This window comes from Zonotrichia albicollis, chromosome 28 (genome assembly GCF_047830755.1).
Source record: "Zonotrichia albicollis isolate bZonAlb1 chromosome 28, bZonAlb1.hap1, whole genome shotgun sequence".
NCBI classification, from domain to species: domain Eukaryota; kingdom Metazoa; phylum Chordata; class Aves; order Passeriformes; family Passerellidae; genus Zonotrichia; species Zonotrichia albicollis.
In genome coordinates, this window is record NC_133846.1 from 7081050 (window position 1) to 7103971 (window position 22922).

The 22922-nt window shown below is 50.6% G+C and overlaps 1 protein-coding gene across 3 annotated transcripts; it reads left to right on the forward strand.

Annotated features, from left to right (window-relative positions):
- The first annotated feature begins 2006 nt into the window (after window positions 1-2006).
- On the forward strand, window positions 2007-22922 carry CTTNBP2NL (CTTNBP2 N-terminal like). Of its 3 annotated transcripts, none has more exons than XM_074528014.1 (6): window positions 2007-2152; window positions 7159-7266; window positions 15601-15831; window positions 18020-18127; window positions 18863-21927; window positions 22034-22922. In XM_074528014.1, exons 2-5 carry the CDS (start codon window positions 7168-7170, stop codon window positions 20315-20317), a joined length of 1893 nt encoding a protein of 630 aa, XP_074384115.1. In that variant the 5' UTR covers window positions 2007-2152; window positions 7159-7167; the 3' UTR covers window positions 20318-21927; window positions 22034-22922. The 3 variants fall into 3 exon arrangements, with proteins under 3 accessions (XP_074384115.1, XP_074384114.1, XP_074384116.1); XM_074528013.1 differs by having other exon boundaries at window positions 2114-2271; XM_074528015.1 differs by lacking the exon at window positions 2007-2152 and adding an exon at window positions 2223-2267.

Genomic DNA, 22922 nt, shown 5'->3' on the forward strand with positions numbered 1-22922 from the left:
GTGTTAATATGGGGAGCCTTCAGAAATACACACCCACATGCCAGCACAAACAACACACAGCTCCAGAGATGGATGTCATACAATATTTAAAAAGAAAAAATGCATAATTCCCAGGGAGGCAGGGCTGGCTCTTTTCCCAGATGGATTCTCATTCCGACAGCATCAAGAACATGACAGATGTGCTTCTTCCTAATTGTTTGTGTTTGTGGTTTATCTCTCCTGCCTGTGATACTTCAGGAGGAATCTCTCTCTCACCACCTCGTTCCCTCTGGGAGGTTTTGGTGGTTGATGCTCCCCAGCAGGACAGGAGCCTGCCCAGAGCTGCTGAGGGTCCCATCCTGGTTCCTCCCTGGCTTCCCAAAGAGCTGAGAACTCCTGCTCTCATAGGACCTGCAGGACCTCCTGCTCCCATCCACAGGACCTGCAGCCCCCGGAGCCCCTCGCCCTTCCCTGGCACCCAGGTCACAGTTCCATGACAGGCCCAAGGATCCAGAGCCTCCTGCACACACCTGGGCTTGTCCTCACCTGTGCAGCTGCTGGACCATCTGGACCTGCCCTCTCCTTGCTCCCTTCCACCCTGCACAGACCCCCAGGGTACCGGATGGTTCTGCCTGTGCCTGACACACCTGGCACTCACAGAATGTCATTCAAGGGAGCTCAAAGCTCCTCTCCTTCCACCCCTGCCATGGGCAGGGACACTTCCCACTGTCCCAGGTTGCTCCAAGCCCTGTCCTGGCCTTGGACACTGCCAGGCTGGCACGGACCGTTGGCAGGGTCATCCACTCGCTGGTCATTCCTGCTGCAAACGTTCCTGCAGCCACAGCTTCTCTGGGCAGGCTGTGCCAGCACCTCTACAGCACGTTAAAAATTGCAGAGTGACCACACAGCCTGGAGAGAGATGCTTTCCAGACCTGGAAAGCCTCTCCTGTCCTGTGCAGAGGATTTATTGCCCCCTCAATGCAGACCAGTGGGCAACTGAATATCTTCTTTATCTTTTCATATATTTTTTCTGTATGGACTCAGCTATTAAACTTTTTTTCCCCTCAATAGCACTGATTTTAAAGGCCGCAGTTGTTTATTTGCCACCCCTGAGACCACCTAGGAGATTTAAGGCTCTCAATCCCTTCAGATGTTTGCTCTGCGTTCACCAGGTGTCCTCAGCAAGCCCCAGAACAGAGACCTTTTGGTGCCAGATGTTCCCTGGTGCGCCTCGTGCACCCACGGCCTCTCCAGGCTCGGTTCATCTCCGGGCAGTCAGCCTCAGCAAAGCCCTTCCTGCACAGAGCTCTCCTTTCTCCCGAGTTCCAGGAGCGGGGCTGGGCAGCACCGGGAACGTTCGCACCAGGATGACCCCATACACGGGAACGCACGGGAACACGTGGAAAAAACACACGGGAACGCACGGGAAGGCACGGGAATAAACGCACGGGAATAAACGCACGGGAACGCACCCGCTCCCTTCTATCCCGAGCTGTGAGCGGTTTGGGTGGTGCTTTGTGAACTCGGGAAAACAGCTCCGAGCGGCGGGGCTGCGTCTGAGCGGGAGCGCGGACGCGCGGGGGCACCGGAGCGCCGCCGGAGCGGCACCGGGAGCGCGGCAGCCCCGGCACCGGGACGGGAACGGAGCGCCACCGGCACCGGAGCGCCGCCGGGGAAGGGCAGTCCCGCCAACGGCACCGGAGCGCGTCAGCCCCGCCGACGACACGGCACCGGAGCGCGGGGCAGCGCCCGGGCTGCACGGCTGGGCGGGGCTGGGCACACCTGGGCTGGGCACGGCGGGGCTGCCTATCCTGTCCGCCTGTCCCCGCCCGGTTCGCACAGCCCGTCCCGCCCGGCACCGGCCCCGCCCGACACAGCCACGGCCGGGGGCGGTGGCCCGAGCGGTGCCGCGGCCCCGCCCCGCCGGAAGTGACGCGCCAATCACGGCCGCCCGCTCGCTCTGCCGCGAACAAAAGGGATTTTCACGCTCGGCCCCGCCCTCCGCACCGCCTCATTGACTGTGCCCGCCCCCGCCCCGCCCACCCCGCGGCGGATTGGCCCGCGGACGCGGCTGCGACCGCGCTGATTGGCGGGCGGGCCGTCGGTCACGGAGGGGCGGGGCGGCCGATGGGGAGCGGAGCGGCGGCGGCGACGGCGGCGCGGGGCCGGGCAGGTCGGTGCGGCGGGGCGGGCGCGGTCCCGCTCTCGGCTCGGTCCGGCTCGGCTCGGCTCGGCTCGGCCCGGCCCGGCCCGGCGCGGCGCGGCGCTGCCCCTGCGGGGGGGCGGAGGCAGGTGCGGGGCGGCCCGGCCCGCGGGGGCTGAGAGGGGCGGCGGCGGCGGGGCCGAGCCCCGCTGCGGGCGGGGGCGGCTGCGGCCGGGACTGGGCGGCCGCAGGCGGCGGGGAAGGGGAGGCAGCGGGGGAACGGGAGAGCGGGGGGCGGTGCCGGGGGGCCGGGGGGCGTTACCGGGATCTGGGCGTCGCTGCCCGGTCCGGCCGGGCCCGCGCACCGAGCGGCGATGGAGCCGGTTGTTGTTCCCCGCGCCCGCCCTCCTTCCCCGCGGGCTCCGCTGCGGCGCTTCCCTTTGTTCGCCGCGCTTGTACCGGGCCGGTGCAGCGCGGGAGCCACCGAGCCCGGCCCCGACGCCCACCCGTGCGGTCCCCGGGCAGTGCCGGTCCCGGACAGTACAGCACCGGCCGTGCCGCCGGCGGTGTCCCGGGCTGACCCGCGCTGCCCACCCGTGCCGGCGCCGGTCCCGGGCTGAACCCGCCGTTCCCACCGGGGCCGGGAGCGGCAGGGCGGGCGCGGCTCCCCGGCCCGGGGCTGAAGGTCAGCAGCCAGCGATGGTTTCGGTTCTGCACGGGGGCTTCAAGGACCCACACAAAATCCATCCTGGAATTTTGCTAATTTGCTTCCTTCTGAGAATTACTACAAAACATAATGCAATGAGGATGGGTTTTTGTGGGTAATGCCCTTTTTCCTTTAGGGCTGAGATACAAAGGTGAAGGAAATATAAACAGTTCTCATTTTATCCTGGATCTCCATAGGAGTGATGCAATGCCAGGTAGCACTGTGGATACACAATTACTAGGTCTATGTTAGCATTTTTCATTACATGAACATATGTAATTATTGAAACGACTCAAACACCACTCGATACACGCAGAAACAATTTTGGGAACTTGTCTGTCAGGACTTCTCCAACTGGTCATTGAGGTTCTGCCATTAATGTGATGACACGACTGCCAGTGCTGGCTTCTGGAAAATGCTGGTTCCTCTTCAGGAACACAGGAAAGGCAATTAAGCTGATTCAGAATATTCGGCACTGTGGCATTGTTGCGTTGGTGTAGGTTTAGGAAATACCCTCTCTCAGAGGAGGAAGGAGCAACAAGCTTGGTTCTTCATGATGTTCTTTTTTAAAAGTGGAAGAGTTTTGGGCCAAGGGCTTGCAGAGGATCCCGAAGGTGCCTCCCCGTGCCTCGGGCTGTGCTTGGGGTCCTGCCCCTGCCTCCAGCCCCGGCGGTTGGTGTGTGAGGTTCTCCTGTCCTGGCACCATTCTCTGGGTGGGTTCTGCCCCTGCCTCCAGCCCCGATGGTCAGTGTGTGAGGTTCCCCTGAGCTGGCACCGTTCTCTGGGTGGGTTCTGCCCGTCTGTGTGTGTGTGAGAGCACTGAGCTGTGCCCTGGCGCGGTGTCAGGATCACCCGCCGCGGCTGAGAGGGAGCTGCCAGCCTATCTGAGAGTTCCTCAAGTGGCACATGCCACAGATAACTCCCCCGCTCCGGTGGTGTGCAGACACTTAAACTGCTCTCTGTGGTTATTTCAGTGAAATGCCGGGAAAAAGCTTTCTTAGAAAGGCGTTATCTCCGCGGAGGGTGGGCATGGCTCTGCCAAGGGGGCTCCAGTGGTGCGAAGCTGAAAGCAAGCTCACCTTTAGGCAAGCAGAAAGTGATTATCTTTGTTTATGCTCTAAACTCTGCCTTATTGTCCAAAAATGGTGGTGTATCTCGGACTCGGGGAAAATATTTATGTAATGGGTCTAAACAACAAGGTCTTTGTGGTTTGTGATCTGTGTGAGTGCACTCAGTGTATTTCCCTGGATGTAAAGGGGTGCCGTGCCCTGGCAGTCGCTGGATCTTGTTTCTGATGTCTCTTGGTTAAAGGTTTGGAAACAGAGGGTCAGGTTCCCCAGCTGAAGTGCCCAGATCCCTTTGGTAGAATGAGACACTTGGCAAGGGGGAGAACTGTGTAATTTAATAGAGTTGGTGTGATCTTTTGATAAAACATGGGACAAGGGAAGGCACAGGCGTGTGTAGCTTGAAAGAGCCTTGGAAAGGTCAGCTCAGGAGCCTGGAGGGCTGGGAAGGGATTTGGATTTGGATTTGGATAGGGGAAAAGGAGCTCAAGTACATGCTTATTAGCTCTCTGATCCAGAGATGCTTCTTGTTTCTGTAAGACAGTAACAGCAAATGAATAGGGCTTTTATTTCCCCCAAATTTTCAGCTCCCAAGTGCAGAGTGGCCCTGAAAGGGAATGTTTGGGATTGTGGTCCATTCAGCATAACAGCCATCTGCCTGGGGTGCTCTGAAGGTTCCCTGAGGTCACTGGAGAGTACGGGTACATTTTGGGGGGTTTTTAGAGCAGTGCCTTTATTTGTTGCATCTGCTTCCAGTCTGTTCCTGCAGCAGTGTGATGCAAACAAAGCAGGTGGAGATCTTCTCCTGCAGCAGGCTGCACATGAGGAAGCTGAGGCTGTACCACTGGCATGCCTGTAATGTCACCTCTTGTTGTTGGATAAATGATTGCTGTGCACACTGGCTCCTGCTCTTTATTTCTCTTAGATATTTTTACCTGTATATTTTAGGACAGGGCTTGTTTATGTTGTTAAGCACATTACAGACTACAGAGGTGTGGTAAGAATAGCCTGGCTTATTCCTACAACACTGGCAAGTACGAGTCACAATGGGAGTAGTTAGAATATAGAGCAGAAATTATTGCTGCCCTGACTAATGGCTTTACAATACCAAACTGCAGCTGGTAGCCGTCCTTGCTGTAAGACTGAGCTGCCTGGTAGCTCTTGGGGAGATGCACCTGCACATTTCCACATCATCTCTTTTTTAGGGAAAAGCATGGATGCAGTCATGGTGAAAGTCCATGTCCAACACTTACTGTCCTGGGGTAACAGAATTATGTGATACACTTTGTTCTAAGATCTCCTTTTCCTTCAGGTTTATAATGCCCCAGTGCCACTGTAACCTGGTGAGTGCCTGGCAATGAAAGGTATTTCCCACAGGTATTGGTTCAGTCTTAGAACCTGTGAATTCAGTCTTAGCAAGGACTGAGATGGTTTTGAAATCAAGCTGGGCACCTCCTAAGCAATGTTTGGATATTCCACATCTAAAGGCTGCCCAGGGAAATGCTGCAGCTTTGACGTGAGCACCAACACAAACATGGTAAATATCAAAGGCTAGAACCAGGCTATGTCTTTTCTCGCTCTCTGTGGCTTCTTCTTGATGTTCTAGCATTTCTTTGCAGCTCCTGTTGCCCTCTCCTCCGTCTCTCTGAGGTGGAAGTTGTAAATCACACTGCTTGCACGGGGTCTCAGCAGAGCCCCAAGCCGTGTCCAGAGGGAGGGAGATGGTCAGGCTGCCACCTGGGCATCTCTGCCAAGGTCCATGCACTGACCAGAGGTGACCAGCGCTGCCCTGGCCCACAGAAATGGGATTTTAGTCAGTACAGTGAGTTTCCTAGATTGTGCCTTGGTGTCAAGTTTTGATCAGGGTTTTTTGACATGGTGACAAACATGAGCAGATTTCCCAGACGTTCCACTCGTGGGTTTTCCTCTTGAATCTGTGACTGGCTCTGCGGCAGGGACAGAAATGCCGTGGGACGGGTCTGTGGTGTCCAGCGGGGTCGGGTTTGAGCAGCCCCTCGTGGTCCTGCCCTGGGGTTACCCTGAGCCCATGCCCAGGGTTTGGGAGCCAGCAGAGCTGTGAGAATCGCCGCTGCCTTCTGGAATTTGGTGTAAAGCGCCGTGAGAGGCAGGAGTGTGGATGTGATGGGACACATCCCTGCCCAGCACAGGGGCACAGAGTGATCTCTGATTTCTCTTGCTCTGTGATGACTGCAGAACTTTCTGTTCCTGGCCACTGGAAAACTGCTCTGGCACAAACAAGACAGAACTTGCTTTTGTGTGTAACTCTCCAAGGCACAGTTATGCAAATCAGCTGTAAAGGAGCAGTGACTTCAGACAAGCTAGACTTCAGCTGAGTGTTTCAGCTGGATGGATTCTCCAGCAGGGCCAGTTTAACCCTTTATCACTTGCCACTGGAGTTTGATATCTCTAATTATTTTCTTCATGCTGCAGCATTTTCTGCTTGACACCAAGTGTGGTGAAAGATGGACATGACTTGGACTCAGAAAAGTGTATTTGATGGTTGTGCAAAGCACAAGACTGCATCAATGGGTATATTTTCATCAGAGACAAGGATTTAGTCTGAAATTACTTCCATTTTTAACAAAATAATGTAACAAAAAGGCTTATTATGGGACAGTATTAAGTGTATCAGCAAAGATGGAAGAGAATATGAAGCCTCTTTATGTGTGGTTCAGATGATGGATCTCTTATGCAGGCAGTAAGATGATATTTAATAGATGATGCTGATATTGAACAGTTTGAAAGAACAGTAATGAAGTGTGTATTTTCCGTGGCATTGATTTTTGTGGGGGTTTGGGCCTGCTCCACCAGCATGTCTAATGGCATTCCCAGGAGCAGATCGTGCTCCTGTGGGTGGCCACGCTGGCCCTGGTTCATCTCAGCTCCTCGCTGCTGTTTGCAGCTGTGGGAGGCAGATGTGTGACCACGATGACTTTTGAATATCCTTGTTTTTCCCCTCTCCTGTTAACTTTGGCTGCTGCCTGGTGAATGTTGTCCTGTCCTGTCAGCCCACACATTCTGCCGTCGCCATCTGGGAGTGCATGTGTTCCTGTCCCCTGGGAGGAGGTGACAAATGCATCTTCTGCAACTGGTGCTGGAAAATGAGAGAAAATTACCCCCCCTCAGGGCAGTTTGCAGTCAGAGAGCTGGGAGCTGAACTTAAGTGAGATTATATGTCATAGCTTCAAATACTGATCTTAATGTCCAAAGAAATGCCTGCTAAACTGGGTTTTGTTATTTTTCAGGTTTTCAGGATGAATCTGGAAAAACTCAGCAAACCAGAGCTACTGACGCTGTTTAGCATTCTCGAGGGAGAATTAGAAGCAAGAGATCTTGTCATTGAGGCTTTAAAGGTAGGTTTTGAGTATCAGGATAAGAAACAAACATGACAACAGTACCGCTGTGAGTTCTGCAGAGAGCTGTATGCAAGGTGAAGTTCATTACTGGTTCAGAATCCCATTTAATATCAGCAGGATTACATAGGAAATGCTGTAGGTAATTTTTGTCTCAGAAGCTGTCTGCAAGAAGCATTTTGGTATTGAAATACAGTGTTATGTGTGTTTTCATCCTTTCTGATAAAGAACCATGTGTTTCTGCTGTGCAAAAGGTCCACCACAATTCCTTTCTAGGTTTTTTGTCTCCCTTAGCAGGGAGGGCTGCTCAAAGCAGGAACTCTTCTCCCCAAGAGGGATCACAGAGGAGTCTTTTAGTGACAATAACGTCACACTGAGTCAAAAGCATCCCTGGCTTTGTGTTGGCTAAGCCTCCATAAGCTGGCACTGCTGAGAGCAGCAGCCCTGAGTGCTCAGCTGCTTACTCTTCCCTTTGCTGGCAGGAGCATCCTTTTATTTTGGAGGAATATTGTCACCCTCTCAAAACTATTGGTCAGGTGGAAGGTTTGTTTTCTGTTCCAATACACACTTGCCAGTTTCTGCTCTGCCCTGAGATCCATCTTTTCACTGTGTGGTCAGAATGTGTTACCCAAACAAGCCTCCCTTCAGTATTTCAGTGTGAGATGTGTACAGTGGAGCACAAAGACCAATGGGAAGAAATGCAGCAGCTCCATTCCAGAGGCTCTTTATTGACTACCTTCCAGTAGTGTAAAGCAATTATCCTTCCTGTTGAAATTTAACCTGCAGTTCCCTCTTGTGTGTGGAGATTAATGCACTAAGAATACCCTTTGACATAATTTGTCAAGTACTCATGGCTGAGAAGAAATTAAATGAAATTGTAACCTATGCTTGATAATTACGGAGTATAAAATACTGATCTAATGAAAGGTTAGGGCTGTTTCCCCCTTCCTCTGTCAGGGATGTGCTGCAGTGTTTCATCTCAGGGTTGTGAGGACAGCTGGGGCTCGTGGGAAAGGGCAATGGAAGCTTCAAATGCAGGCTGGCTCTTGGCTCCAGCGGTGCTGTAGGTGCCAGCTGTGCTGTGCTGTAGGTGCCAGCTGTGCTCTCCTTGGCTCCAGCTGTGCTGTGCTGTAGGTGCCAGCTGTGCTCTCCTTGGCTCCAGCGGTGCTGTAGGTGCCAGCTGTGCTCTCCTTGCCTCCACAGCTGTCCCCAGCTGTGCTGGAGGTGCCAGCTGTGCTCTCCTTGCCTCCACAGCTGTCCCCAGTGGTGCTGTAGGTGCCAGCTGTGCTCTCCTTGGCTCCAGCTGTGCTGGAGGTGCCAGCTGTGCTCCCCTTGGCTCCACAGCTGTCCCAGTGGTGCTGCAGCCCGGGCTGGCCCTGCTGGCAGCAGCTCTGCAAGGAAAACTCCTGTAACTGCTTCATCTGGGCAGAGGCTCAGCAGCTCAGCCCTGCCAGCTCTGCTTTCTCCATTTATTGGAGTATACAGCTAGAGAAACGCTGGCCTCACGCTGTTTTTGTCGTTGTTTGCTGATAGTAGCTGTGGTAACAGCTTTACCGTGCCTCCCTGGCCCAAAGGCTTTGTGTGTGACTAATTAAAGGAAACCTTGCTAATCTGTTTGCTCACATTTTGATGCATAGAAGTGCTGCCCTGAATAAAAACAACTTCTGAGTTAAAGATCTGCACTCTTGAGAGCAAATTTAGTTTGATTTAATTGTTTTTGTACAAATTGTATAAATGGAGCTGCAGTTGCCAGCACAGGAGTGGGGCCTGGGGCTGGGGCAGCTGCTGCTCCTCACACAGGACCTGTCTGACGTGGTCCCACAGCCCTCAGGTCCCCAGGGGCCATGGACAGGGTTCTGTCCTGCCTCGGCAGCTGCATTTCTTTGGAACAGTAATAGTTGTGTCTCAGATGTGGGTATATTTTGGGAGCAGGTGGAGTTCAATCCTCTGAACTTTCCTAGGGGATTGCATAACCCTGGACCACAGCAGTGATTTGTCTCCAGCAGTTGTGTTAAACACATAGATGTCAGTGGCTGCAAATCAGGATTTTATCTGCCTGTTTGCTTCCCTCACAGTGACAAAAACACATTTCCCTTCATGGGCTAGTTTTACTTCTGCTTCAGATTTCAATGATTCTGAGCTCTGGTTGTTTGAGCCCAGTCCTGTGGTACATTATAGGAAAGGACAGGCACTTGCAGAGGAGGAGTACCTTAGTTTGTAAACATGTCATCTGGTTGTAGCACAGTCTGCAATAATTGATATTCCTGCACGCTTAGAGACAAGCATTTTGCATCTGGCATTTAGCAGAGAGAATCCATGCGTGCAGATGACACAGCTTAAAATAGTTTTCCTCTCCCTGATGGTATCAGGCACTTGTTGGCTGGCACTGGCCCCGTTGCTGTGTGTCAGAATGGAGCTGCTGAGCAGACACTGCTTGTTGAGCTCGCTCCTTTTTGCCCCTCTCCCCAAATCCTGCCCCTTTCCTCCTTGCTGTCTGACAGACTGACTGTATTCACAATATTCTTTCCCAGCGCTTCAGTTTGCTTCCTCTGTTTTAAAACTTCTCTGGGAAAAAAAAACAAAACTTTTTTTTTTTTTTTTTTTTGCCTGAAAGTAGCTTCCTGTCCACTACATAAATTTCAATGTTCTCCTTGGAACAGATTTTAAGCCTGACTTCTTATTGTGCTCCTTTTCCTGTAGTTATAATTGTGTTTATATCATCCAGAAAACCCAGATGCTGTCAGAGAGTTGCATAATCCTGAGTTGGGCTCCCAGTCCTCCTTGCAGTGTAGGAAGGGTTGCAGGAGCCACAGGTTTGCCTTCTGAAATAGCACACCACGCCTGGAAACAATTCAATATTTAAATGGATCCCTATCGCTGTGTTAGAGCACTGTGTTCCCTCCCCCCTGCTTTCCATACATTAGAACTGAGGTTCTGTTTACTTTTAGAAAACAGGAAGCAGCTTCCTGGCTTGTTCCTTTATGTTAATAAGGCCCTAGGCAATTTACACTGGAATAGAAACTATTTTGTGTTAATGACTGGGAGCTGGTATTCATCTCTTTGCTCCTGATGCAGTGATGCACTATAAAGCAATATTAATGAGAAACTAGGTGTTGTTTGTTAGTGGATTTAGAAACTAGATTTACAGTGCAGTTTGAAAAACTTAAGCCTGCCTCTTGCTTAAATAAAAAGAAAAGTTCAGTAATACAAAACCTTCCTGCTGTTAAATCTTTCACAGATGGGGCAAATTGGGCTTGTGCATCACTTAGAGAGCAGCTTCCATGGAGCAGAGTTCCCTTGGGTGCTGTTTATGGAATGCAGGCATTCCTTACAGCCTTTATTGCAAGCCTGGGGAGGTTTTTGTTTGTGTCTTGCTGGAAGCAGCTCGGTTTGCCAGTGTCTCAAAAAGCTGATTCTGCTCACCTCCAGTCCCAGCGTGTGCTGGGCAGGAGCAGAGAGCTGTGGCAGTGATTCCCTGCTGGAAGGGCTCTGGGTTCCAGCTCTCTGGGGTGCTGTTCCCTGGGTTTGGGGTTCCTGGGTTTGGGGTTCCTGGGTTTGGGGTGCTGTTCCCTGGTTCTGGGGGTGCTGTTCCCTGGTTTGGGGTGCTGTTCCCCGGTTTTGGGGGTGCTGTTCCTGGGTTTGGGGTGCTGTTCCCTGGTTCTGGGGGTGCTGTTCCCCGGTTTTGGGGTGCCCACAGCCCGTCCTGAGCGCGGGGCAGCCCTGCAGCACCACCCCAGCCTGGCACCAAGCTCCCAGCAAAGGAAGCTGCAGCTCTGTGCTGCTGGACATTTCCTGAGGAAGCTTTATTCTGTTTTTCAAAGCTGATAACAGCACAGATAACAGGTCTTACTTGGGCAGATGTGGGTGGCTCTCGTTTATCAGGTCTGCTCGCTCGAGATAATGATGGCAATTAGGGCAGATGCTGCATTTGGGCAATTCACTGGTGGCTCTGTGCCTGGCATTGCTGGAGTCCCACTCCAGCATTTTGGCATTTACTTTTGGGCAAAGCCAGAGGTCCCCACCCCCATTTCCCCCCTCTCTCAGTGCTTGCTGTGACCTCAGCCTGCCTTTATTCCCAACTTCTGTCTCTGGGGAGAGAAGCTAATAAGGAAGTTCAAGCTGTAAGGAGCTATTTAAAGCTTATTCCACTCTGTGCTGCATGAAGGAGGAACTTCTGTGCAAATTATCACTGGAGAACTGCAAACTCGGTAGCTGGAGTTAATTAAGAGTGTGTTTGTTGTGTACCAAGGGTTAAAACCTGAACTCTGAAATTACAGGGAGGAGAAATGCTCTACTTGATGTCCAAAAAAACACTTGAAACAGGTCCTGGAAATTCCCTGTTTGATGTTCCAGTAAAACAAGTTGTAAAGATTACTGAACAGAGAGAGAATATTCTGTCACATAAACAAGGTTTCCGTAGAAAGAAATATTTTATTTTTAAAAAATACAGAAATAGGTTGTGGGAAACATCCCAAAACAGCCTCGAAATCCCAAGAGGAAACAGTAGCTTTTTCCTAACAAAGCAAAGCCTTTGCTTTGCCTGCCTGCAGAGGAAACATCTTTTCAGTTGGGTCAGATGTTACTTCTGCCCCATAAAATCAGAATTATCTCCTCCCAGACAGACTAGCAGTGGTCCTTTGCCCAAACTGGAGCTCAAAGCCAGCCGGTTTCACGTGGAGCCCCCTCTGCTTATGGCTAATTTTTCCAATCTCCTGGAAGTTTATTTTTAAGGGTAGCTCACATGTAGAGTTGCTTCTGTTTTTTAAAAGCACCCCAAGCTTATACGTTATCTTTGTTTCCCGTTGGGAGACGTCAGATTGATAGTCTTGAAAATTGCTGAATTATCCATTTAGTTGTTTCTGGAATTTGAGTATTTTGTTGGGAAATCCACAGTTCTGCATGTTTTAGATGATAGAGGTGGAGGTGCTAAATCAGAAGATGTAATTGCACAGAATTGCATCTTCTTTCACAGCACCATTGCTGATGCTGGAGGTATTTATGTCATCTCTGGTGTTCACATGAAATTTTCCACTCCTTAACTAACACTGCATTTTGTAACCTTATTTCCTTTTCGTTTAACCTTGATTTTCTGTGGATTTGTGTTTTCTGTGCTGGGATCTAGGTTGGTTTTTTTCACTTTGGGCTCGCTAATAGAGTGTTCCTCCATCACGTCCCTTCTGTTCTGAAAGCTGAACAGCTGTTTAAGGTGGAGTCCAGCTCAGACAGGCCGCAACCAGAAGGGTTGAGGATTCTGATGTGAGCTGCAGTGGCAGCAGCTGAGCTGCAGAGCTGTCTCGGGGAGGGGCACAATCCTCTGTGGCATTTCCACACCTGCACGAGGTAACTCTGGGCATTGTGGCACTGTAAATGCCTTTTCAAAGTGGTCCAGGTGGCCCAGGGGCTGCTCTGCAGGACAGAGGTGTCCAGGCTGGAAAATCCCAGTTTGCATTTCCAGCGCCAGAGCACTGGGTTTGTTTGTGCAAACGGGGTGTGCTCGGTGGAGGGTGACCTGGTTCAGACTTTCTCCAGTCTAGACAACTTTAATTAAATGTTTATGCTCTGCTGGCTACCGAAGAAGAATAGCTGGACTTGAGAAAGCCCTTAATGTTATGATAGTCTCATCTGTTTGTCATGCTAGTTCAGGAAAATACTTAATTGCTCAGAGTAGCAAGGAAGAACTTCTTGTTCTTTCCCAAACAGGAAATAAACCACCCCACTGAATTCGGAGTGGGTGGTTTATTCAGAGTTCAGATCCTGTGAGGAGCAGAGGAAAACGTGGCTTTGGTTACACCTTCAGTACTGCAAAAATCACCTTGATCTCAGATTTTGGAGCTCTTATTTGGTAGCCCAGCAGTAAAGGCAGGGTTTGTGTGCACAGCTGAAGCACTGGTGCCCTTCTGAAGGGTCCCTGCCGTGTTTCTGGGTGGAATGGCAGCACTGCGATGGGGTGGGATTAAACTCATCTGTCAAAGCAGTAAGGCCAGCTGGATGGAGATCCCAGTTCATATTTACAGACTTATTAATGCTTGAGTCACTTAGAAACTCCCTCCACACTTATATGGAGCTTTCACTGAGTCATTTTTATAAACACTTCAGAAAAACAGAAGATTCCCTGTTCCTAAAAAAAACCCCAGACCTGTAGTTTTTCCTGTGATTCATTAAACCAGGGCTGCCCCATTATCCAGGGCTGCTCTCCCATTTCCGGGCTGCTCTTTTCCTTCCTCTCCTTTTTATTGTTGTGTAAAGTTAGAACAATATCTGAAGCTCTGATCAAAGGTGCCCACAGCTCCTGACGGATATTGCTGATAGAGAGGGAGGGGTGTCTGTGAGTGTGAGTTTGTTTGCTGCAGGGTTAAAATCCAGCTCCAAACTGGACTCACAGGGTGAATGTCTCTAATTTGGTCATGGAGAAGATATTTTGGGTTGGGTTTTTTATGCCTCTTGTCAAGGTAATGCAAACACTTTTCCTTTTAAGAGCAAAAATGAATTTTTTTAGTTTATTTCATGTTAATCACATGGCTGCATTTCAGAATGCAGGTGGGAGCAGCAAATCTCACCAGCTCTTTGAGTGAAGCCAAGCTGTGTTATTTAACTCTCAGTGTTCCAGTGTGGCTGTGCCAGCTGCTGTGTGGGGCTGTTCCACAGTTCTGGGACTCCTGCTCAAGGGAAGCAGTTGTGGTTTTGATGCTGGGACATGGCAAAAGAGCCATTCCAAGGAGCACTGGCTTCTGAGCTGTCTTTCATTTGAGCCAGGCCCATCTTTCCTGTCTGAATGCCGTCCTTGTGCAGCCCCGTCAGCAGCGGGTGATTTCTGACGTTTGCCGTTGCTGTTCGTGAGGGTTTCATGCGAGGCTGGCACGGGCTGGCGCTCAGAGCTCTGTTCGTGCCATGCCCAGCTGCAGCAGCACAGTCTGGGGCTCGTTTAGGGCCCGGCAGCAGCTGCAGAGCTGCTGTGCTGGCAATGGGAGATGTGCTGGCTGTGCTCTGCAGCCGGGAGCACGGGGTGAGCGCACCTGGGCAGGTGCAGACAGCGCTGGGTTGGAGCAGGTGCTCCAGGGAAAGCGCGTGTGCTGTGTGTGCTGTGGCAGCAAGGGCAGTGAGGGTCAGAGCCCTTGAGGAGCTCACTCATGCTAGGGTCTGTTCTGCATTAAGCACTCTTTGGTCAGGTCCTGCATTTCAGTGGTGCAGAGGGAGCCCCGTCTTCCTCCGTGGCCTCGCTGGGGATGCGCCAGTGCAGAGCAGAGGAGCCATTCACACCCTGCAGGAAACAGAAGCTGTGACCTGCCCTGGTCCCAGTGCTCACAGACAATCAGAGGATCCCAGCTGCAGTCTCACATCCAGGTGTTGTTTCTGGCAGGTGCCTCAGCCCTGCTGGGTGTGGGTTGTGCTGTCAGTGACACACCACTGTAGGAATGGAGCACAGTCACAGCTTTTCACAAATGCTCAGGGTTCAGCCCAGAGCCATTTCACTGGAAATCAGTGATAGATTCCTTTGAGCCAGGACGCCTCTGAAGGCTCTTTTGAATCTACATCTGGTTTTCTGTGCCTTTTGTTGCATAAATATTTGGTTTCTTACCATTGTGGTGAACACACAGATAATACTTTCATATCTGTCTATGAGATTTTGCTTCATTTTTAGACCTTTACAGTCATCATTGAATAGGATAAGCCTATGGGTATCCTGACAAACAGATTTCCATGGAATGGCTGATTCATGGAATGATTGGAGTTGGAAGAGAGCTCTGAGCTCATCGAGTCCAGCCATTAAGCACTGTGAATGCAGAGCCTGGGATGTGTGAGTTGTCTTAATTCCTACAAGCACCAAAGGAAACCTCATCATTCCTGTCTTGAGAAACTAAACTCTGTTTAGTCTGGATGAGAGCATTAAAGATTTTATTAACAATTCACAGATTGATGGCTCTTGCGAGAGTGAAACTCTTTAATTGCTCAACATGAAATTCTTTGATGGTGACACAGCCAAGGAAAGCACACAACTGCTTCTTTCACTGATGCGACAATAAATGATTAAATCTTTTGTTGAGCAAGAGTTGGTACTTACCTTCTTTCCTTTCACAGCTGTGGAATGTAAGTCATGGCCCTGGCAGGTAGCTGTGGTATGAGAATGTTTGTAGACTGGATATATTTGTGGAGGTGATATGTTTTTAAGCAAGATTTGTCTTTATTGCCTTTATTTGTAGCAGATAACAGGATATGAATCAGACTGTGTTAAATTCTCTTTAAATGGAAAACTGGGGAAAAGGAATATTCACTACAAAGCCCTGTTTCTTTAGCTATTTGAGTATATTAAAATGCAAATTTGGTTTTGTGTTGCAGGCCCAGCACAGGGACACATTCATCGAGGAGCGCTATGGGAAATACAACATCAGTGATCCACTGATGGCTCTGCAGAGAGACTTTGAGACACTGAAAGAGGGGAACCATGGTGAAAAGCAGCCAGTATGCTCCAATCCTTTGTCTATTTTGAAAGTGGTGATGAAACACTGCAAGAATATGCAGGAGAGAATGTTATCCCAACTGGCTGCTGCAGAAAGCAGGCACAGAAAGGTAGGTGTTGCCTCAATTAGGATGTGCAGAGGTTACAGCTGCATTTTAATGACAAGTTAACTTCAGCAAAAACACTTCAGTTCCTGAGGCTTGGTAACTGGAAGGACTTTGCACCTTTGTTTAAACTTCTCACTCCAGAGCATGCAGCTGGTGAGCTAGTTAGTTATAGTTCCAGAATTTGAAATGTTTTTGTTAGGACGCACCAAAGAGGATCCAGCTTACAGCTGGGAGGTGTAATCCTTCCCAAAATGCAAGAAAGGCTTTCTGGAAGATGGAATTCTCAGCAGAACTATCACTGTTCTGCCTGGGACTTGTTCTCTGTGGTTGTTGAAGAGCTGCTGCCAGGGGAAGGCACCTCCTTGTGCTTCCGTAACGAACATGGAGTGACCAAAAGTATTTTTCTTGCCATTTGGCCTCTTTAATGAAGCACCTGTTATTGTTCTGACATACCTTTAATGTATATTGACACCATTAAAGTGCTTGCTCATGTGTCAGGCCATAGTACCACAAAAATTGATGCCACTAGAAGTAAGGACAAGGCTGGGCTTCACTTTTCAGCAAAATATCCAACTAAGTCATACAGTAAAATCAGATATTGTATCACCTTTTCCTCTTCTTGTCTTCTTCAAGTATACAAGGATGTACACTTGGTAATATTTAAGCATTATTTGGAAGCTTAAATTTCAGGAAGACTGAGGAGCTGCTAAATTCATGGGTGAGCATGTGTTGGGAGAGCTTAGTTTTGGTGATAAGTAGAGCCTCTTGGGAAGTTTGTGTTCTGGCTTTTTTGTTAATAGCATTTCAATTATTCATGTAATTCAGTGTTAAAGCTGAAGGAGCTCCTTCACTGGGCCCTTATGGGAAGCAGTTTCACTTCAAGAGCTCATCTTGTTCCTAAGTGGAAGAACAAATTAATGTTCTTTAAAATAAACTTTACCCTGGAGCCCTCAGATGGCTGTGAGGCAGGGGAGCAGCCTGCTGGGAATTGCTGCAGAGCCACAGAGGGGCTGTCCTGCTCTGGAGCCCTGGGTCTGCTCGTGCTGCACCTCTGCTCCTGCTGGACCCTGGAGCGATGCTCCTGCCAGGAAATTCTGACTTGCCGGGGACAGGAGGCACAAACTGGAATACAGGAATTTCCAGTTGAATACGAGGAAAAACTGACTGACTTTGAGGGTGACAGAACCCTGGAACGGGCTGTGGAGGGCTTGTGGATTCTCCTTCCCTGCCAGTGTTCAGAACCTGCCTGGGCTGATGTGTGCAACCCTCTCCAGGGCAGGGGGTGCACTGGGTGATCCCCAGAGATCCCTTCCAGCCCTTCTGGAATGAGGACACCATTCATGGCATGGGCAAGGGGGTGCACTGGGTGATCCCCAGAGATCCTTCCAGCCCCAGCTGTTCTGGAATGAGGGCACCATTCATGGCATGAACCTCCCAAGGATATTGCACAGTCTGGGGGAAAAGCGTGCAATTTAGACATTTAATAGTAAGATACATCCAGTGTGAGGTTTCCTGAACATCTTTCACAAACTGACTCAGTTTGACCAGATAATAACACACATTGGACTTGTCCAAAAGCTGCTTTTCTGTGATTTGAGTTGAGCTCAGGTGTCTGGAGCTGCAGTAGTGGCTGTCCCATGGAGCTGCTGTGGTGGCTCTTCTGTGTCTCTGGAGCTCCTGTGTCCCTCTGGAGCTGCCCAGGTGTCTGTCCTGTGTCACTCTGGCTCTCCCGTGTCCCTCCAGAGCTGCCCTGGTGGCTGTCCCATGTTCCTCTGGGGCTCCTGTGTCCCTCTGGAGCTGCCCAGGTGTCTGTCCTGTGTCACTCTGACTCTCCCGTGCCCCTCCAGAGCTGCCCTGGCATCTCCCCCGTGTGCCCCCGGAGCTGGGCACAGCTCTGCTCGCTGCCTGCCTGCTGTCCCATGGAGCTGCTGTGGTGGCTTTTCTGTGTCACTGGAGCTCCCGTGTCCCACTGGAGCTGCCCTGGTGGCTGTTCCATGTCCCTCTGGAGCTGCCCAGGTGTCTGTCCCATGGAGCTGCCCAGGTGTCTGTCCCATGTCCCTCTGGAGCTGCCCAGGTGTCTCTCCCATGGAGCTGCCCTGGCGTCTCTCCCATGTGCCCCCGGAGCCGGGCACAGCTCTGCTCCCTGCCTGCCTGCTGGGCCCTGTCCCTGATGGCTGCTGTGTTTGGGCAGGTGATCCTGGACCTGGAGGAGGAGCGGCAGCGGCACGCGCAGGACACGGCCGAGGGGGACGATGTCACCTACATGCTGGAGAAGGAGCGGGAGCGGCTCACCCAGCAGGTACCAGCACAGGGCAGGGAGAGGCTGGGCTGGGAGGGCAGCGGGAGCTCCCTCTGCGAGGCGCTCCGAGCTCTTATCACCCTGATATGGAAAACAGCCCTGCCCCGCTGCTCCGCGTGCTTTGGTAGCTGAGCAGTGCTGGAAGGTATTAATAGGCAATCAAATGCTTTGAAATCTTACTTCAGCCTGAAATCCGAGGAGTTGGGAAGAACAGGATTGCGTTTACAGTTGATAGCTCGCTGCAGTACTCAAAATTCAGAATAAGTCATGGAAGATCTCCTGGGGGTGTTGTTCAGAGATGCTAATAAATATTTAAGCCACTGTTTTCTGTTACTCAAGCCTGTAGCCTTTGTTAAGCATACATAACACATCAGCATTTTAAGGCCTAAATGCCTTTAAAAGGCAAACTGACAAAGTGGTAAATGAGGTGGAAGGAAGCTTTGCTTGTTCTGTCAGTGCATGGCAGACTGGGTGTGTGTCTGACTAAAGGCCAGTCGAATTTCACACAGGATAAAACTACTAGGAAGTAATAATTATTACTGTGTGCAGGCTGAGTTGTGCCAGACTATTTTGCTGATTTCTGGTGCAATAACCTCTTTCTTATCCATTGTCATTTTTTCCTGTGTAATTTCTCCAAGATACACAGTAAACCTGTTCCCTTTTGGGGTGTTTCCCTTCATTTGCTCTCAGGAGGTTTTATGGTACCCTTAAAATCTCTTTTGTTCTTAACTTCAGGTGGAGTTTGAAAAGTCCCAAGTGAAGAAGTTTGAGAAGGAGCAGAAGAAGCTGTCGAGCCAGTTGGAGGAGGAAAGGGCACGCCACAAGCAACTGTCATCCATGCTTGTTGTGGAGTGCAAGAAAGCCACTGCCAAAGCAGCTGAAGAGGGCCAGAAGACAGCAGAGCTGAGCTTGAAACTGGAAAAGGAGAAGAGTAAGGTGAGTAAACTGGAAGAGGAGCTGGCAGCCAAGAGGAAGCGGGGCTTGCAGATGGAAGCACAAGTAGAAAAGCAGCTCTCAGAGTTTGACATTGAAAGAGAGCAGCTGAAAGCTAAGCTGAACAGAGAAGAAAACCGTACAAAAGCACTCAAAGAAGAGGTGGAGTGTCTGAAGAAAGCCCTGAAAGAGCTGGAGGCTTCCTGCCAGGAGCACAGTCCCCCCAAGGCCGTGCACCCCAACCCCTCGGTGACGTCCAGGGGGGTCACAACTGACAGTCCCGCAGTGAAGTCGGTGTCCTGCCAGACCGAGGGCCTGCAGGCAGAGCGAGCAGCCCCTGCCAGCGCCAGCAGAGCTGCCCACGCCGTGTTTGCCAGCGCCCCTGCCCCTGCTCACTCCTATGCAAAGTCCAACGGGCACTGTGACACAGACGGGCCGATGGCTGGGGACACGCATGCTGCAGAGAGCCCAGCTCACAGGGAGAAGCCTGCCGCAGCCCCCGAGGGTGCAGTGGAGAATGGGAGCTCCCCTGCAAGAACAGAGTCCCCAGTGCACCAGCTCCCCTCCGCTGGGGCGTCCCTGTCCCCCAGCAGCACAGCTGCCTCCTCCCTCACCCCGTCTCCCTGCTCCTCCCCAGTGCTGGCCAAGCGCCTGGTGGGAGCCTCTGCCGGCAGCCCTGGCTACCAGTCCTCCTACCAGGTGGGCATCAACCAGCGCTTCCACGCAGCCAGGCACAAGTTCCAGTCCCAGGCCGAGCAGGAGCAGCAGCCCGGGGGCCTGCAGAGCCCCCCGTCCCGGGACCTGTCCCCCACGCTGGCCGACAACTCGGCGGCCAAGCAGCTGGCGCGCAACACGGTGACGCAGGTGCTGTCCAGGTTCACCAGCCAGCAGGGCCCCATCAAGCCCGTGTCCCCCAACAGCTCCCCGTTCGGCACGGACTACCGCAGCCTGGCCGGCGCCGGCAGCCCCAGGGCCGAGGCCGGGCACTGCCCCAGCCCCGCCAAGGGCTCCAGCCCGCTCAGCCCCCTGTCTCCGGGGATCAAGTCTCCCACCATTCCTCGGGCGGAGCGGGGGAACCCTCCGCCCATCCCTCCCAAGAAGCCCGGCCTGGCTCAGTCGCCTGCTGCTGCTGCTGCTGCTCCCCTCAGCAAAGGCTCCTCCCTGGGTGCCCCCGTGGACGTGGCCAGCAGCTGCTCCAGCAGCTCTGTCGTGTCAAATGGCAAGGACCTGGAGATCCTCCTGCCAAGCAGCAGCTAGTCTCCAGAAAACGGGAATGTGACATTCCGCAGCTTAGCTTACCCTGCAGCTAAGACACTGTTTTTCCACTCCATGTTATTTATTTCCATAGTAGCAGATTCTGTCTGTATAAAGCATTTAGTATATTTTTTTTTCCTTTTTTAATAGGTAGGAAAATATTTTTGTTTATGAAGAAACCTTAACTACAGCTATACAGTAGCCTCCAAATGTCTCATGGCAGCAGTCAAATCATTAGAGATAACAACCATAATCATGTGGTGGGACCTATCAGCCTCTAATGGGACTGAAATGCTACTTTTAAATTATGCAGAAATAATTTTTGCAGACTTTTTATTCCAGATGAACATTTTATAAAAGTGCCTGAACTAAGCCTGCAATATGAATGTGATTCTCGGGAAAAGGTGAGGAGGGGAACATCTAGCTGCAGAAGCAAATTCTTCTGAGTCCTGAATGTTGAAACCAACACTGGTTTTCCTTTTAATTCTTTCCATTTGCTAAGGTAAGTTAGCAAATGTGCTACAGATTCTGCCAGGTGAGCACCAGACTGGTGCAGCCAGCCAGGCCGTGTCCTTCAGGACCCAGCTCCAGCTATTTGAGGAAGCACACAGGAATTTCTTGGGATAAAATTTAGTTGTGTTATCATCCAGGTTACTTCCCTGTCCATATAGCTCTTTCTGCTTTCCTGCTAAGATGCCTGTGTGCTTTACATGGCTCAATTCTGGTTTCTGGTGTATCACCTGGAATTTTCAAGCTCTTCAAGCATTCTACTGTTGTGTGTAGAACTTCTGAGAAAAGGATCTTTCTGTTACTTGGCAAAGATCTCACTATTACTTGAAAAAGTAACTCATCCATCCAGTACAGGTTTTTTGCAATACCTGTAAATGGGATCTTCAACCTTAAACAATAGCAATAATTTTGTTCCCCATCTGTGTCAGTTAAGTCTGACTGACCTGGATTTTACCCACTAGCTGTGGCTAGCTTTCCTTGGCTGCAAATATGGAACCAAATCATTGCTGCTGTGGAATTAAATATGTGGATATGTGTGTCACACACATACATGCTAAACACACAGTGTGTTAGGGAAGTATTTATCTCTTCTTGATCTTCTGCCTCATAGGAAGAAAACATGGCAATTCACTGATATTTTAAAAAATTCCTTAGTGAGGAATTGCCTAAGTTTGAGGCAGATCATGTATGTGCAGAAGTATTTGGACCCAGAAGAAGCAGGTGGTTCCTGTGCAGAAGTGTTTGCTGCAGGAGAACCAACAGGCCCAGCACAGTGGTTTTCTGAGTCATTGTGCTGAGAAACCCAGGACAAACAGCACAGATCAGTGGCACAGGCTGAGAGCACAACCCCGAGTGAATGATCTCGGTGTTGGACGGGACCTGATCCTAAATTTAGGAACTGGACTTGCTGCTCGGTGCCATCCAGCATGGAGCCCTTCCCTGGGCAGCACAGTGGTGTTTGCACAGCTCCCGGTGCCAGAGACACGTTATCCTTGGGGAATTCTCACTGTTCATTAGGCAGGACCCCTCTGTGTGGGGAGGATCCCTGTGCCATCGAGGGGCAGAGCTGTGCCATGGAGGGGCAGAGCTGCCCATGCTCAGAGGTTCCTTTGGGCTTGAGCCTTTTGTGCTGTGCCATGGAGGGGCAGAGCTGTGCCATGGAGGGGCAGAGCTGTGCCATCAAGGGGCAGAGCTATCCATTGCAGAGAGGTTCCTTTGGGCTCTGAGCCTCTCTCTGCAGGACAGGGAGCTCAGTGCTGCTCGGGGGTGGCTGCTGTTGGAGTGACCCCACACAGCCAGGGCAGGGCTTTAGAGGCTTGCTCAGACCTTTTGGGCAGTGGTATTACGCGCTGTTGTTGCTAATCCAGTGGAACAGTCTGTGCATTAACAGCAGGGACACAGAGGCAGCCAGAGCTGAATGGGCAGGGGCTCTTTTGGAAGCACATTTATTACTTTCTTAACTAAGTGTCCGCAGCGGATTTTTTAGCTCTTGCTGAGAATAAAAGTAAAAAAGGATGGGCAGGTGGATTTTGGCCCATGTATCCCTTCTGATTGAAAAGTGAGGCTTTTGTATACACTGCTTTAATGAGTTTCTTTACTTTTACATTATTCTGACTGGTATTATCCCCTTCTTTATTGATAGCGCTAGAGAGAGAGAGATACTATGATGAAGTCTAATAGGAAATGCACTGAGTACTGTTTCTTCTAAAATATAATATGGGAAGGGGTATGCAAAAGAATGTATTTTTGCTAGTAGACTAACTTCTGAAAGAAACTAAGCACAAGGGATTGAAACGGATCCAACTAATTCAGTAAGACATTTAGAGTTAGTATTTAACTGTTGATGTAGATTCTGTGTGAAAGCAACTAAATATTTCTTCTCTAACTCACATGTGTCCTAAGCAGACATTGTTGCAGAGTTTGTCACTGGCTAATGGAGTATAATGAAGTGCAAAACATATAACACTAGTATTAATTCATTAACACTTGTAAATTTGTAAAGCCAAATGTACCAAGCTGAAGTCTTTAATCATTTTTATAGCTGATGGCATTAAACATGTTAAACATTCATATTATCAATAAAGGATTTTATTTTTAA

What these genes read in the sequence shown, in the direction of transcription:
- CTTNBP2NL (XM_074528014.1), top strand. Translation starts at nt 7,168, where the DNA reads ATGAATCTGGAAAAACTCAGCAAACCAGAGCTACTGACGCTGTTTAGC. An exon ending in TTGTCATTGAGGCTTTAAAG is followed by an intron (nt 7,267 to 15,600) that starts GTAGGTTTTGAG and finishes TTTGTGTTGCAG; the next exon opens with GCCCAGCACAGGGACACATT. An exon ending in GGGAGCGGCTCACCCAGCAG is followed by an intron (nt 18,128 to 18,862) that starts GTACCAGCACAG and finishes TCTTAACTTCAG; the next exon opens with GTGGAGTTTGAAAAGTCCCA.